The sequence below is a fragment of the Mustelus asterias genome, chromosome 2 (genome assembly GCF_964213995.1).
Source record: "Mustelus asterias chromosome 2, sMusAst1.hap1.1, whole genome shotgun sequence".
Classification (NCBI taxonomy): Eukaryota; Metazoa; Chordata; class Chondrichthyes; order Carcharhiniformes; family Triakidae; genus Mustelus; species Mustelus asterias.
This window is the reverse complement of record NC_135802.1, coordinates 81,688,129-81,705,120: the sequence shown is the minus strand read 5'-3', so window position 1 is coordinate 81,705,120 and position 16,992 is coordinate 81,688,129. Positions and strand designations below refer to the sequence as shown.

Here is a 16,992-nt window from a genome sequence, read left to right as displayed (position 1 = left end):
GCATCAGGGTTCTGTTGACTCTTGGGGCCTCAACTCAGAGCAAGTCAACTAATTGGCAATGGGCCACCACCACCACAATAACAATGGGGTGGTAACTTCTTGCACTCAATGATCAGGTCACTTTACTCCCATTCTACTGGGCAGATTCAGCCCAAAAGGAAGCTAACATTGGGTGGTGTTTTATGCTCTTCCTTTTAGTAAGTCTGGAGGCAGGGGGGTACTTAATGAGGCAAAACGTTGGCAAGTGGGGATCCTGTCACCTTCTCACCTCCACTTTAATTAAGTCCATGGTGAAAAGGCCGTCCATTGGCCTTCCCATCCCATTCCCAATATGAGCCCTTAAGTGAGCAGATATTGTCTAATTAAGTGCCTCTTGCCACTGGTATTAATGACGTGGAGGGATTCCCTTTGCCATGTGTGGAGCATGTCATGCAAATCTGTGTAGATTGCTTGTGGTTTCTGGGTTGGGGGTGGTTCCCTTATTCGAGGGTACTCAGTACCTTATCGGGGGACCTGGCAACAGGAAGGGGAAGAGCTGCTGGGAGCCATGTCCGGCACTTGCTGCTGATCCCCGTACTGACATTTTCCCCTACTCATCATCCCCTCAAACACCTCCCGCCATCATTTACCTCAGGCTTGGTCACTCTGTGAGCATGGGCCTCCAATGGGTGTATTTCGCATATCAGCTATCTCATCCCTGGTGGTGCTCCTGTTCAAAAGAGCTGCTGGCTTCCATATGGCTAGCAGTTCTCGGTGGACTAGACTTTCCATCCCACATGTCCTGATCCTGTGAAAGGCCAACTGGTGACCTCTCAACTACTGTTTGGCTTGTATTGCAGTGGGCTTTCCCTGAAGAAGGCAGTGCAGGTCTCTTGTTGGCACTCCAGCTTCCAACCAAGACCCTTCCCATCCGTCACCATCTTGAAATTTTCCCTCTCATGATTTCTATCACATCGTTCAGTATGGAGTGCAAATTAATCTCATCCAAGAAAATCTCTACCTTTACTTTTCTGCTCGTATTTTCTAAAATTATCGAATTTTAGAAATTGTTACCACACTGAACAAAGCTATGTGGCCCATCATGTCTTCCCCGGCTCTCCAAATGAACAATCCACCTACTGCCATTCTTCTGCTTTCTCCACGTAACCTTGCAAATATTTCCTTTGCAGATAGGAATCTAATTCCCTTTTGAATACCTCAATTGAACCTACCTCCACCACACTCCCAGGCAGTGAATTCCAGGCGTTAAACACTCAATAGGTGAAAAACCTTTGTCTCATAACGCTTTTCCTTCTTTTGTCAATTATTCTAAATCTGTGTCCTCTCATTCCCGATCCTTTCACGAGTGGGAATAGTTTCTTCTGGTCTACTCTATTCAGACCCCTCATGATTTTGAATACCTCTAACAAATCTCTCTCAGCCTTCTTTTCTCCAGCCTATCTTCAGAACTGAAATTTCTGGAACCACCCTCATGAATATTTTCTACATTCTTTCCAATCCTTCCTAAAATGTGCGGCCAGGACTGAAGCCGATTTATTGTCAAGTTCAACATAACCTTTCTTATTATCTTATTAATCATTTTTTATTACTTTATATTTTTCTTATTATCTTTAATTTTAATTTCTTCAATTGTTTCATTTGTCCACTTTGAAAATCTCACTCTCCATCTTATTTCCCCCCTCCCCCCACCCCACTAGGGCCATTTGTCACATGCGTCAGGTTGCCCGTTGATACCCTGCACCTTTGTTCTGTCTTTTACACATTTCTGATCTCTTAATGGATGCTATTAGCACCATTCTCAGCCTTTATCACCACCATTACATTCTCTTTATCCTTCTGTTATGACATCCATGTCAATTACACCCCCCACAGCATAAATCTTGTTCTATTTTGTTTGTCTTCAGCTATGGCGAAGAGTCATCCAGACTCGAAACATTGGCTCTATTCTCTCTCCACAGACCCTGTCAGACCTGCTGAGATTTTCCAGTATTTTTTGTTTTTGTTTCAAATTCCAACATCCGCAGTATTTTCCTTTTTTACTTTAACATAACCTTCTTGTTCTTGTGTTATATGACCCTACTAATAAAACCTAGTGTACTGTATACTTTATTAACCACTCTCTCAACCTGTCTTGCCACTTTCAATGAATTATGCACATATACACACAAATGCCTTTTCTCCTGCACTCCCTTTAGAATTGTACCCTTTACTTTATATCATCTCTCCATGTTATTTTGACCAAAATGCATCACTTCACATTTCTCTGCATTGAACTTCCACCAACTTGTCAATGTCCTTTTGAAATTTTATACTGTCCACCTCACAGTTCACAATTTTCCAAGTCTTGTTTTATCTGCAACATCTGTAAATTTTGAGACAGTGCCCAATTGTACACCAAGGTCTAGATCATAAATATATAAATATCATGAAAAGCAAGGGTCCCAACACTGACTTCTGGGGAACTTCACTACAAACCTTACTCCAGTCCAAGAAACATCTGTTAACCACTACTCACTGTTTCCTGTCTCTCAGCCAATTTGGATCCATGTTGCTACTGTCCCTTTTACTCCATGAGCTATATCTTTACTCACACTGTATCAAATGCCTTTTGGAAGTCATTTCAACGCATTCCTTCATCAATCTTCTCTGTTACCTCTTCAAAAGACTCCATCAAGTTAATTAAACACAATTTTCCCTTAGTTAACCCATAGCATTTCTTCAGTACTGCATTGGAACATTGATTTTTGGGCTCTGAACCTATAACCATCTGACTGAGGCATGAGTGCTACCAACTGTACCACAGTTGAGACTTTAATTGTACGGAACTGCAAAACAAGAGAGTAGTTCTTTTGCATTGTAGCTAACACCAAACAGTTAATTTTAACCTGGAATGGGTTTCAGGTTGGCAGGATTAGAAAAAAACACACCCACTGGCTTAAATTCCAGGTGTGGAGATGCCGGCGTTGAACTGGGGTAAACACGGTAAGAAGTTTAACAACACCGGGTTAAAGTTCAACAGGTTTATATGGTAGCAAAAGCCACTAGCTTTCGTGTGGCATTTGCTACCAAATAAACTTGTTGGACTTTAGCCTGGTGTTGTTAAACTCCTTACTGTTATTAAATTCCAACCCAAGTATTCTAACTTTCAAGCTTTCTTTATTTAAAAGCTAACAATCCCAATGATTCCAAAGTTAACTGATCCAGGTTGGATCAGGACAGGGAGCAGGTGTTGGCAAGGAAGGCTGTAGCTTACCATATGGGCCCCAAAGGAGCACTCATTGACTTTCTCAGCAGCTGCCAATTTGCTTCATCCTGATGGGAAAGCCACAGTGGTTTCTCTGCTTATGTCCCAATTAACATGTCTTTAGATTCCTATTCAGATAATAGGATCCCAATTTGCATGAATTCTTCTTGCTTTTGTTTCTTGCCTCATCCACCCAGAGAATCCAGAGACAGTGGAAAATGACCAAGTTCCAAGTGGTGGGTAACAACCCCATAATTTTGAAATGTATTTTGTTTCCTGTGTGGCATAATGATATTTCTATCATGCACTGATTAGAAATCATAATGTTCTTGGAAGTTATGTTATGTTTAATTGCAACATAGGTAAGCCAAGTATAAAATCAGTTGGAACCAATTCTTTTATAAAACTTTTCTGTATTCGTAAGAAGTATAAGCGAGCCACCTCAATGTCACATGATTAGAAATATCAGTACATATAAAGTTTAATGCATTATTTTGCGAGATAATATTTGATTGAGAAAGGGACAAATGAGTTAAATAATATTTTGTGGAAAATACAGATTCTTTACATTCATAATTAAGTAGTTCCTCGGGAAAATCACAAAACAGTGGATAGATAAAGATGGGTCATTTATTGAAGTAGATGTAATTTGTCTGCACGATACTTACTAGCTTGGATCATGGTGCTTATTTTTACTGGGACCAGAGTGTTTGCCTATTGCCTTTGAGTTATTAGGAAATCTGGACTCATATACAAATGCAACATATATTTTCTCAACTATTATGATCATCTAATTGGAAAGTCAAAAAATTGATTTGGGCGAAGACAGCTCTTCAGCCTATTTGACCTTATCCTTCCAGAATAATAGCTTGAATTTCTTTTTATTACAGCATATAGTTGTTTGCAGAAATCAGTCCAGTACATCACCCACTCTTCCTGACAGCTCACAGTAGTTTTTGATCAACCTCTGCGTGTCAGGATACTTATTGACATATGCCTTAAATACTCCCCTTCACAACCATGAACCTGTATTCCCTTGCCTAGCTGCCCTAAAGTATGTCAAGTGAAAATTTGCAAAGTTCTGTCTAAATGTAAATCTGTCATAATATTTCTTAAACATAAGTGAAGATACACATTTTCGTGAATTTTCCTTTTGCCTAACATGGAGTTATAACTTACCTATCTAGGGGTAAGCAGCTAATATCATGTGCAACCTATTTGAAATATTATAAATTAACTTCTGTTTAGTAAATACTGTACTAACATCTGGATATTAATTTAGGGGAGAAAAGGAGATCGAGGTAAAGACGGAAGCCATGGTGCAAAAGGAGGACAGGTACTGAAAAGATACATAATCCATAATGTATTTCATCTCCAATTTTCTATTAAATGTCAAGTAAAGGCTAATAATTAGCAGTTTATGTCTAATGATTGGAAATTAATGAAGCCAAAAATACACCATACAAATTGTGACTCCTTTTAATGCCAAGGAGATTAATAATTTCTTAATTTGTCTCACCTTCTTCAAGAGTAAACTACAATTGTATCCTGAAAAAGGAAAGTCTAAAGGAAATATTTTAGAGTTCCTATTTGAATTTCTTTTTCGACATTCAGCTTCTCAGATCACTGACGGTTGTTGAAATGGAAAGTATCTTAATTTGCTCAATATCACTGTAATTTTCAGTGAGCCCAGAGTGTGAAAAGAAAACCCTCCAAAAATAGCAGGGAACCCATGTTGGGTTGGATCCTCGACGTAGCCCCATCACCGGGAGGTTTTCCCGGTGGCTCGACTGGATGGAGATTAACTGCCCACTGAATGGAGGTGGGCAACCAATTTAAATAATAAAAGGCACAATAAGGGTTATTTTCATGGCCTGCTGGCAAATTGCAAGAAGCAGCCTCCCACAGCTCCAAGCCCATATAGAGGGCTTCAGCTAGGGATAGACATCTGGGGAGACCTGCATACTTGGTTCAACTGATTTAAATTTTTTTCCTTACCTCTCCAAGGGCGCTTTCGCATTGATGTGCCCTTTTGTTTCCTAGCCTGATTCAGTCGTGCCCTCTTGATTTGACTTGATTTATTGTTGTCACTTGTATTGGGATACAGTGAAAAGTATTGTGTCTTGTATGCTATACAGACAAAGTATACCGTTCATAGAGTACATGGGGAGGAAAGATGAAATTAGAGGATGTTCTGAGGATAGCTCACAAGAAATCGCCTCACTCCGGTGCCATCTTTGATCCTTAATGCATTGTCCTTGTAGGGCTGCTAAAGTTTCCTAGACATCAGCCCTTTGATTGGGCCAGCAGCATCTACATTCTGTCTGCTGCCCTTAATTGAATAGTGAACCTAGAGGCAGCCAATTAGAAGGCCTCCTCCTGTAAAATTGTTATGTCGGTTCTGCTGTCGGTAAGTACGGGCTTGCAACCCCCATTTGATACAGATAGCAGGGTCCCAAAGTGTATGGTAAAATCCTGTCCGATGGAATAGCTAACTGTATATGAACAATTGCTACAAAACCATATTTATGAATTTATCACTCTGCCCTTTGACTCTCAGATGTCAAGAGGGCCTGCATGTTTCAAAATGTTAAGAGCTCAGGCTGTCCATTGTCAAAGTAAAATTTCAGCTGGAATGCCAACCATTTAATCAGATTTAATTATACTCAGTAATGTTAAATGGCTACCTCTGAAACAGTGCTGTAATATAAATGTTTAAGAGGAGTGCAAGGGAATATCATAGAACCTTAGAATCCCTACAGTGCAGAAGGAGGCCATTCAGCCTATCAAGCCTGCACTGACAACAATCCCACCCAGGCCCTATCCCCGTAACCACCTTGCTAATCCTCTTGACACTAAGGAGCATGTTAGAATGGCCAATCCACCTAACCTGCGCAACTTTGGACTGTGGGAGGAAACCGGAGCACCCAGAGGAAACCCATGCAGGCACAGGGAGAATGTGCAAACTCCACATGGACAGTCGCCTAAGGTTGGAATTGAACCTGGGTCTCTGGCACTGTGAGGCAGCGGTGCTAACAACTGTGCCATCAGGCTGCCCAGAGTGATGTTTTCACTTTCCTAAGTACAGCAGCTTCCTTTGGTAACATCTCCCTCAGAGACATGATCAATATCATGGATATTGTAGGTGGAAGCATGCATGCTGTCCTTGGGGTTAATTTTAACTTTAGGCAATGGTGATATTGAACTGGATGTTCGTTCCACACATAGAACATAGAACATAGAACAGTACAGCACAGAACAGGCCCTTCGGCCCACGATGTTGTGCCGAGCTTTATCTGAAACCAAGATCAAGCTATCCCACTCCCTATCATCTTGGTGTGCTCCATGTGCCTATCCAATAACCGCTTAAATGTTCCTAAAGTGTCTGACTCCACGATCACTGCAGGCAGTCCATTCCACACCCCAACCACTCTCTGCGTAAAGAACCTACCTCTGATATCCTTCCTATATCTCCCATCATGAACCCTATAGTTATGCCCCCTTGTAATAGCTCCATCCACCCGAGGAAATAGTCTTTGAACGTTCACTCTATCTATCCCCTTCATCATTTTATAAACCTCAATTAAGTCTCCCCTCAGCCTCCTCCGCTCCAGAGAGAACAGCCCTAGCTCCCTCAACCTTTCCGCATCCCCAATTTTCATGGTCTTGAGAGGTATATAATGGCACTGAATACAATTTCCACCTTTTAACACCAAGCGTAAAGTTAAATTGTCCTACTTTCCTTGTTCTTTTCTTTTATTTCTTCCTCTAGTTGGTGGTAAGAAAATAATGGCTCAGAAATTAGATTGCATCCAAAATGGCTAAAGAGGCTAGATAAGATCGTAGCAGCTGATCTGCAACTGCATTTGCAAGTCAATTTAGAATGATAACATTGTGGCATTGGCAATCATTTAATTGCTCCTGGAAATATTGTCTGAAAATCCTCCGTATAGGACGTTACTGAAAGTAGTCCTGGGATACCAGATTACTTATACACTTATTTTTTCATCTCCTGCAACTTCCATGATTTGATTTTCTTATATAAGGAGAGCTCCTCGTCACAAAGGGGTTGAAGTTCCTTATGAGGCTTCCCTTTGTCCTGTTTCTGACTGTGGCCTTCAATTGTGAGCTGATTTCTCTCAGGAAGTAATGGAACATAGATGCAGATTCTGGGGGCGATTCTTCCAAAAAAATTCTAAGTGTCAAATTCATGTAAAAGCTGGAGTAAATCATGCTGGTTTTTGGGTGGCACGTGACACAGTGGTTAGCACTGCTGCCTCACAGCTCCAGGGGCCTGGGTTTGATTCCCGGCTTGGGTCACTGAGTGTGTGGAGTTTGCCCATTCTCCCCGTGTCTGTGTGTGTTTCCTCCAGGTCCTCAGGTTGCCTCACACAGTCCAAAGATGTGCGGGTTAGGTGTATTGGCCATGCTCAATTGCCCCTTGGTGTCCTGGGATGCATAGGTTAGAGGGATTAGCAGGGTAAATATGTGGGATTATGGGGATAGGGCCTGGGTGGGATTGTTGTCAGTGTAGACTCGATGGGCCGAATGGCCTCCTTCTGCACTGTAGGGTTTCTGTAGGGTCATGGTTTCTATGACTCTAATACATATTGAGAAACGAGATTCAAGAAGACCATGGAATAAGGCAGTGTTGAAATTGGGAGGCGATTCGTTGTGGCTTCAAAAATAAATGATTTATTAACTAATACAATATATACAAGTTAAGGGTCTGATGGAACTAATACACAAGTCTACTTTCTACTTTCTACTCCTCCCTGGACACGTGCCCTTGTTCCCCCCTTGGGCTCGGCTTCCCGTGCAGCCTCTTCATAGGGTCCGGCCGGATCACATGACCCACTAAAGATTGCCCCCTTAAAGGGGCCATGTCACCACAGGCTCCAAGAGAGAAAATTGTTTCATGTGGATGAGGAGGAATTCGAATTTTGAGCTTTAGTGGTGGGCATGTTTGTACTGTGAGATCGTGAGGTGCTGAAAGTAGAGTAAGGGTGACAAAGACAAAAGAGACTGAGAGCCACTAAATAATGATCTTTTCCTTCATAAGATGATAGCCAATGCTCAACATTACCCCTGCTGGTCAATGAACTTCTTTTGGAATTTGATTCTGTTTTTAATTTTTCGCGACTTTGCCACATGTTCAATTATTCCAGATAATCATTCTCCGATCAGAATATTTGGCAAACATTATAGTTTTAATTTGCAACAAACATTATTTCAAATTCAAAACCCGACGAAAGCCATGACAATATAGTGAATTATTATTTTTGATTCTTTGTTTATAGGGACAACGTGGTTTAAAAGGAGAGCCTGGAATTTCTGGTGAAAAGGTGAGTATCCTTAGTACTTCTGGGTAAATGTAACTTATGATTCACATATTTTGAGGTATAATGAACACACTATTTCAATCTTATGTTGTTTTAGTTTTGTATTAATGCAACAAGTGTGGTTTTAAAAATTTTTTTACAACACCTGAATCCATCTCTTTGTCTGCTCCAAAAACTAAATTCAAATTGAATCCAATTTATGGTCACCACAGGAGAGACATACAAAATCCAAGCTTATAAGAAAAGGCATTATACCCCGTCTTGGAGCTTGATCTGACACTTGATCTTAGCCAAAAGGCCCAAAGTTGCTCAAATCAGATTTAAGCAATTAGTGTTAGGTCATTCCCACGAAACATGTTTGTGCTGTTTCAGCTTCATACAAGTGCTATAGACAAACCATCTGAGAATCTTATAAACCATGCTTTAATCTTTCAAAAAATTAGCAAACAACCAATTTTCCACCGGCTCTTCACTAACACCAAAACTAGTCTGGATTCCCTGAACAATGTAAAGCAGGCAGTATAAGTTGGATCTACCAATCCCTAGCTATCTAGAGCAGGTGAAGCTCAGAACTGTTTGGGTGAGCTATCATATTGCAATTAATCTTGTTTTTGTCATTTTTCCCTCTGTTAATGTTCCCCAACCTAATTTGATAATTGAAAGCTACAGTTAAAATATCCTATTTATAAATGCAGCATTAGCTTTTTGCTGTTGTACTCTATCTTCACACTTACGAAATCTAAGACGATTTATTTCCAGCTTGTCCAACTTACCTGAGCCCTATGTTTTTGCTGCTCTTTTGCTCCTGTTAATACATTTAGTTTACATTTCCTCTCCCAGGAACATAAGAGAAAGATGTAGAAGTAACATACAGCCTTTCGAGTCTGCTCTATCATTCAATAAAATCACAGCTTATCTACATCATGTTCACTTTCCCATTCTACCAATGAATCCTTACAGTGCAGAAGGAGGAAGCCATTTGGCCCATTGAGTCTGCACTGACCACAATCCCACCCAGGCCCTATTCCTGCAACCCCACTTATTTACTCTACTAATCTCCCTGACACTAGGGTCAATTTAGCATGGCCAATCAACCGCGTATCTTTGGAGTGTGGGAGGAAACCAGAGCACCTGGAGGAAACCCTCACAGACACAGGGAGAATATGCAAACTTCACACAGACAGTGACCCAAGGCGGGAATTGAACCCATGTCCCTCGCGCTGTAAGGCAGCAGTGCTAACCACTGTGCCACCGTGCTGATATATCCTTAGTGCCACAAAATCTATTGATCTCAGTCTTGAATATACTCACAATAAAGATTCACATCCCTCATGAATGAAAACATTTCTCCTCATCTTAGCCCCGTAGAGCTGAGCCCTTATCCTTAATGGATGATCCTTATCCATTCTTTTCAAAATCCATCTTTTCATAATTCTACATCTTAACTGCTCAGTCCACTGAACTACCTTGGTCCTCCTGAGGTTGGTTACAATCTTCTTTGTAACTTACTACAATCTGCATATTTGTATCAACCGCCAATTTGACATTATATTCCTTTTTTTCTCTCCAAAGCCTGAATCCTGGAGGATTCTGCTGCAAATATCATTCCAGTCCAAAACTCATTGGGGGCAATTCGCCCAAAAACATTCGAAGTATCAAATTTGCATAAAACTTGAGTAAATCCCGTTAGTTATTTCAGTGGGATTTTCAAAATGAATCTCCCACATTCTGTGCACTGCAGAGAGCACTAGCGTGGATAATGCTGAAATTCAGGGGGCGGGGCTTATTCCTGCTGGAGAGGCCGGCAGCATAGCATGGAGTGGGCCACTGCGCATGTGCCGATCTGTCAGTGTCGAGATCGGCGCATACGCAGTGGCCCCGCACTGCCAGCCTCCTGATCGCTGGCCAGCTCGATCGCTGGCCAACCACACGACCCTGCATCGCTGGCCCTCCGACCCCCCCCAAGCAGGTTGACCCCCCCCGCCCCCCCACCCTGATGGCCAGCGCCGATCACTGGCCTCCCTTCCTCTGTCACTCAGCCCGAATGCAGAGTGGCAGTGGAACCCACCACCTACACTGATTGCCCCCAGGGGCCCTGCCTCATCAGGCCCTGCCCACTTTAGGCCCACCCCCTTGGCACTGCCTGATGCCTGGTGGGCAGTGCCAAGGTGCCCCAGGCATTGGCATTTGCCCCTTGGGCAATGTTGGGGGCTCAGGCTAGCATTACCATGGTGGCAATGCCCAGGGGACACATCCCCTGGTGCCTAACCCTCTGAGGAGCTTTGATGGCCCCCCTTCACTCCAACCACCAGCTCCCCGCAAGTGTGGATCTGTACTAAACTCCGTTGGAGTGAAACACTCCTGGTAGTGGGAGAGAGGCTAGTGGGCTCGAGATTTCAGTCCTGGGCCCGCTAATTACATTTAAATTATATGGTCATGTTGAATTAAATATTTTATGCATCTCCACGCCTACTTCTGGCACAGAGCTGACGCGACGGAAATCCGGCTGCCGGAGACTGTGTGGAAGCTGTGGAGCCCAGCGGGGAGCCCGTGAAACAGCCTCCACTCGAGCCTCCCAACCCACTTCGCTCCAAAAGCAGTGCAACGGGCTGGGAGAATCACCCCCATTACCTTTTAACCAACTTCCTATTAATACTGTCAAATTCATTTCAATGCCATATGCTTTCATTTTATCAACACTCCTTCTATTTAATGCCTACTGTAATTCCTTTATCAGTACATTCTTTATTTCTTCAAAAATCTCTATCAATCACACAAGTATCTATATAATCAATTATTTCGCCAATTATTGGCTCAAACCAAACTAGGATCAAATGACCAAAAAAGTAGACAGTTCCTAATATTGAACAGCTAAATAAATACCAAAACACGTTACAATAAGTAAAAATTGAATTCTTCCCAATTATTCCAGGTTAAGATCCACAATCTACTGATTCCTTTACCTGCAATGGTCGCATGCTGTTAAACATCAGCTTTACTTAGTCTTATCTATTTCACAAAGTACTAGTTCTTAGTGGTCAACACTAAATTATGTTGGCATTGCTTGTGGAAGATGAAAAACTAACCTACCATAGATCATGGCAAATAAGTCGACCAAGTATATAGAACAACTCCTTTCTTTGGCTCCAAAATTCATGCTTTTGCATATACTCAGCATATAAGTTGACCCCTCCACACCTTTTCAACCATGTCATGCTATACTCTTACATTAGTAGCCAACCTCAACTTTTCACCCCAGAAATGTATTTTTTGCTTACCAGTGCCTTATAACTGGGCACAAGGAATCAAGCTGGTGATGCAAGCTTTTGTTGCAATGAAAACAGAAAATGCTCGAAAATCTCAGTAGGTCTGACAGCATCTGAGTCATCTAGACTCGAAACATTGACTCTATTCTCTCCACACAGATGCTGTCACACCTGCTGAGAATTTCCAGCATTTTCTATTTTTGTTTCAGACTCCAGCATCCGCAGTATTATGCTTTCATTTTATTGCAATGATGTGTCGGAGTTCAAGACGTGTCCACACAGAGCAGACTGCACATGAGGAATGATAAAGAGAAATTAGTATTCTGACAAAACAAATGAGGTATGAAGCAGGTCTCAAACTAAAAGTCGTTACATTTGCCAACTCCTGAAATAACTGCTGCAGCAAGTGAATTCCATGTTAGTGAAAAACTGGTGCAAGAATGGAAAAAAAAGGAATCTGCCAGAAGTTGCCCAAGACAATGAGAACAGGGAACAGCGACTTATTGCCTGATCTTGAGAAGCATGTAAGAGAATTGGTCCTTGGTTACATCATCACCAGAATGCAATGCATATAATGCACTTAAGTAGGCCAAATCAAACTCTGAGTCCAAAAAGATTTCACACCAATAGCTAGTTAGTGTAGCCATTTTATGGAATGTAAATGTTTAGTGTTGTGGCAGAAAACCAAGATCACTCAGAGACGACCAAAAGATCTCAGCACCAATATTACCAGTTTCCATTGATTCATCATCAAACTTTGGCAAAAACATGTGTACCCAGTAGGTCACTTCGGCAACATGGGTGAAACACCCATGAATTTCAATCTGCCCAGCAACCAAATCGTGGAGTGGAAAGGTTCAAGACAGTTTTAATGAAAACCAAATGGACTAAGAAGGCAAGATTTACAGTGCTACTAAACCTGTATGACTGATAGAACAAAATTAATGCCTGTGGTAACTTCCAAAAGATAAAACCACGTTGATAATCAAGTTCCCTGCAGGAGTTTTTGTAAATTTCCATGACAACGGATAGATGAGGATGGAGTGAAGCTGTGGATTGATAATTTGAGGGATAGAAACTCAGTGAAAAATGCACAGAACACAGCTTATTAGTGTGGGAGGTATTCGGATCCCCAATAACTGATGAGAGCAAGAGGCACCTGCGAAGAAACAATACCCAAATTGCAGTTATACCAGGGGGTCTAAAGTCCGTAGTTTCACCTTTGGAAGTGTGCCTCAACAGAGTATTCAAAGTGTTCACACTGAATGGAACAGGTGGATGGTTGATGAAGAAAAATGCAGCGTGGAAATATGCACTGCCCCACATCACGTTTTGTGTGGTTTTGTCATCAGATTGTAGGAGGTTATTAGTGTACAGCCTGTCATCAGATCATTCAAAAATGCAGAATATCCAACTTAACAGATGGAGAGATGATTTGTTGTGGAGGATTGATTATGAAACCAAAAATGCCATATTTGATCCAGAGTGGGATCCTGACGATAATGCTATTGCCAAGTGACTCAGTATGAATTTGATGAACTCCTTGTATTGAGTGACGAAACCAATGAGTTAGCCTGGCTTTAAATTGCTTTGATTATGGTTAAAGGTATCTTTGTAGAATTAATTTATTCAATAAATTGTACCACATTAATTTAATGCACATTACCACTGTTACATTTTGTTTTCATGTTTCAAAATGGTGACTACTCACACGTATAGATAGTTCACATTTTATTTTCATGGGGGATAATACTGCTTCTGGATTCCATACTTAAGTGGGTTTATTAGCAAAATGAGTATCAGTGCTAGTTACAAAACAAACTTTTCTCAAAAGGATTCTTATAAAGCAAGCAAATTGAACAAAATCTGATGGCATGTAAGTGGAACCCCATTTTTGGAGGTTGACTTACACAATCATCATCTATGGCACATTTTTACTGGTCAGAACACAAGACAATAACCTCTGGGGAGACTTTACAGCTCTCAGAATGTACAGAAGATGAGGGGTGGGATGGGGTAAAAAATGTTTCACCTAGACTCCTCAAAGTATTCTCCTTTGTGATTCATTATTACTGAATAATGCTGTAATCAGCCCTTTCTTTCCCTCTTCCCCTCCAATGCCCCTCAACAGAACCTGACAATTCCCACCCCCCCCCCCAACCCTCTGACCTAGCTCCCAGACCTCTGACCCATGATGTCTTATCCACTTTCACCACACAACCTATCTTCCACAATTTCTCCTCCCTTCCTCCTTCCTCCTCTCCATTCCCTGACTATATCCAACCAGCATTGCCCACTTGACATCAGCTTCTCAGTCTGGCTGCCTGCCAAAAATCAGAGGAAAATAATTTACGGTTCTGCCTGTAAATTTGGCAGGGCTTCTATATTATGAGCAGTTAAGGATTTCCTTAAATCCCTGTTCCCTCCTATTCTCCACAACTGAAATGTGAGAATTAGCAATGTAGTGTATTAACCACAGCCCACAGATTTATACTTAGTACATATTAGTTCTTACAAGAAAAACTTTAACTTTGAGGCATAAATCATTTTATCTTCTTATATTTCCAATAGGGTACAGCTGGATTCAAAGGACACAAGGTAAAGAATATTACTGTTGATTAAATGGATATTTTTACGGTTGCTTGTCAATATATATGTGTCAAACAAAAGTTCAGACAATTCTGAACTACTTCCAGCAACTGATCTCAGCACAGATATTGGCTGAAACTTCCTGTTCTCTCAGTTACTACCCTCAGACAGTTCATTCGCTGGTTCATCTATGGGGGAAGAATAATCCATTGTTTCTTGACAATACTGCTTCCGGATTCCATATTTATGTGGGTTTATTAGCAAAATGAGTATCAATGCTGGTTACAAAAGAGACCTTTCTCAAAAGGGCTTCTTACGAAGCAACCAAATTCAACAAAATCTGGTCTGTTTATGGGTGAGACCCTCCTTTAATTTTGCTTCTTAAATCAGAGTAGGGATTAGTTCCCAGTTAAAAGTTTAAACTTCTTTGAAATTAATACTTAGGAGAGCTCAGCCAAACCTTTCAAATTTCTATTAATTAACTGAATCTATAAACAATGAAATGGCAGAGGAACTGAATAGTTACTTTACATCAGTCTTCATGGTGGAAGACACCAGCGGGATGCCAGAACTCCAGGAGAATCGGGGGGCATAGGTGAGTGTAGTGACCATCACTAAGGAGAAGGTTCTGGGGAAACTGAAAGGTCTGAAGGTGGATAAATCACCTGGACCGGATGGACTACACCTCAGGGTTTTAAAAGAGATTATTGAGGAAATTGTGGAGGCATTGGTGGTGATCTTTCAGGAATCACTGGAGGCAAGAAGGGTCCCAGAGGACGGGAAAGTAGCTAATGTAACACCACTGTTTAAGGAGGGAGGGAGGCAGCAGATGAGAAATTATAGGCCGGTTAGCCTGACTTCGGTCATTTGCAAGATTTTAGAGTCCATTATTAAAGATGAGATCGCGGAGTACTTGGAAGTGCCGAATAAAATAGGACTGAGTCAGCACGGCTTCGTCAAGGGGAGGTCATGTCTGATAAATCTGTTAGAGTTCTTTGAGGAGGTAACAAGGAAGTTAGATAAAGGAGAATCCAGTGGACATGATTTATTTAGATTTCCAGAAGGCCATTGACAAGGTGCCGCATAGGAGACTTAAGTAAGTTAAGAGCCCATGGTGTTAAGGGTAAGATCCTGGAATGGATAGAGGATTAGCTGACTGGCAGAAGGCAGAGAGTGGGGATAAAGGGGTCTTTTTCAGGATGGCAGCCGGTGACTAGTGGTGTGCCTCAGAGGTCAGTGCTGGGACTACAACTTTTCACAATATACATTAACGATTTGGAAGAAGGAACTGAAGGCACTGTTGCTAAGTTTGCATATGATACAGAGATACGTAGAGAGACAGGTAGTATTGAGGAAGCAGGGGGGCTGCAGATGGACTTGAACAGGTTAGGAGAGTGGGCAAAGAAGTGGCAGATGGAATACAGTGTGGAAAAGTGAGTTATGCACTTTGGAAAAAGGAATTGAGGCATAGACTATTTTCTAAATGGGGAAATGCTTAGGAAATCAGAAACACAAAGGGACTTGGGAGTCCTTGTTTAAGATTTTCTTAAGATTAATGTGCAGGTTCAGTCGGCAGTTAGGAAGGCAAATGCAATGTTAGCATTCATGTCGAGAGGGCTAGAATACAAGAGCAGAGATGTACTTCTGAGGTTGTATAAGGCTCTGGTCAGACCCCATTTGGAGTATTGTGAGCAGTTTTGGGATCTGTATCTGAGGAAGGATGCGCTGGCCATGGAAAGAGTCCAGAGGAGGTTCACAAGAATGATCCCTGGAATGAAGAGCTTGTCGTATAAGGAACGGTTGAGGACTCTGGGTCTGTACTCGTTGGAATTTGGAAGGATGAAGGGGGATCTTATTGAAACTTACAAGATACTGCGAGGCCTGGATAGAGTGGACGTGGAGAGGATGTTTCCACTAGTAGGAGAAACTAGAACCAGAGGGCACAACCTCAGGCTAAAGGGACGATCCTTTAAAACAGAGATGAGGAGAAATTTCTTCAGCCAGAGAGTGGTGAATCTGTAGAACTCTTTGCCGCAGAAGGCTGTGGAGGCCAGGTCATTGAGTGTCTTTAAGACGGAGGTAGATAGGTTCTTGATTAATAAGGGGATCAGGGGTTACGGGGAAAAGCAGGAGAACGGGGATGAGAAACATATCAGCCATGATTGCATGGCAGAGCAGACTCGATGGGCTGAGTGGCCTAATTCTGCTCCTATGTCTTATGGTCTTATGGTCTTAGGTCTTATAAATTGAATTTATATGCTGGGGGCTCAGAGGGCATTGAACCCCCCAGGTAGTCAGAGACATGGCTGGTAAGTGCCCTGGCTGTGAAAAACTGCCAGGTTTGCACTGCCAAGGGCTGGAGGCTAAAGGGAGGAAAAGGTGGACCTGAAAGGTGGTATGAAGGTCATGAAGAGGGGCATGAATAGGGAAGGGGTACCTTTGGCAACTCCATAGCAGGGTTTCACTCACTTGGTCGGGGGGAGCGCGATGGTAGCAGTGAAGGCAGATGGTGGGACGGCTTTGCTAGCGACTTGGGGGGGGTCAGGTGTTT

At 42.0% G+C, this 16,992-nt stretch overlaps 1 protein-coding gene across 1 annotated transcript in view; it reads left to right on the top strand.

Moving 5' to 3' along the window:
- The window catches only part of LOC144509371 (uncharacterized), a 188,196-nt gene that overhangs the window by 13,996 nt on the left and 157,208 nt on the right, over positions 1–16,992 (top strand). The window contains exons 6-8 of the mRNA XM_078238108.1: positions 4,527–4,580; positions 8,545–8,589; positions 14,424–14,450. Of these exons, the coding sequence (XP_078094234.1) occupies positions 4,527–4,580; positions 8,545–8,589; positions 14,424–14,450 (126 nt within the window). The remainder of the gene's footprint in view (positions 1–4,526; positions 4,581–8,544; positions 8,590–14,423; positions 14,451–16,992) is intronic.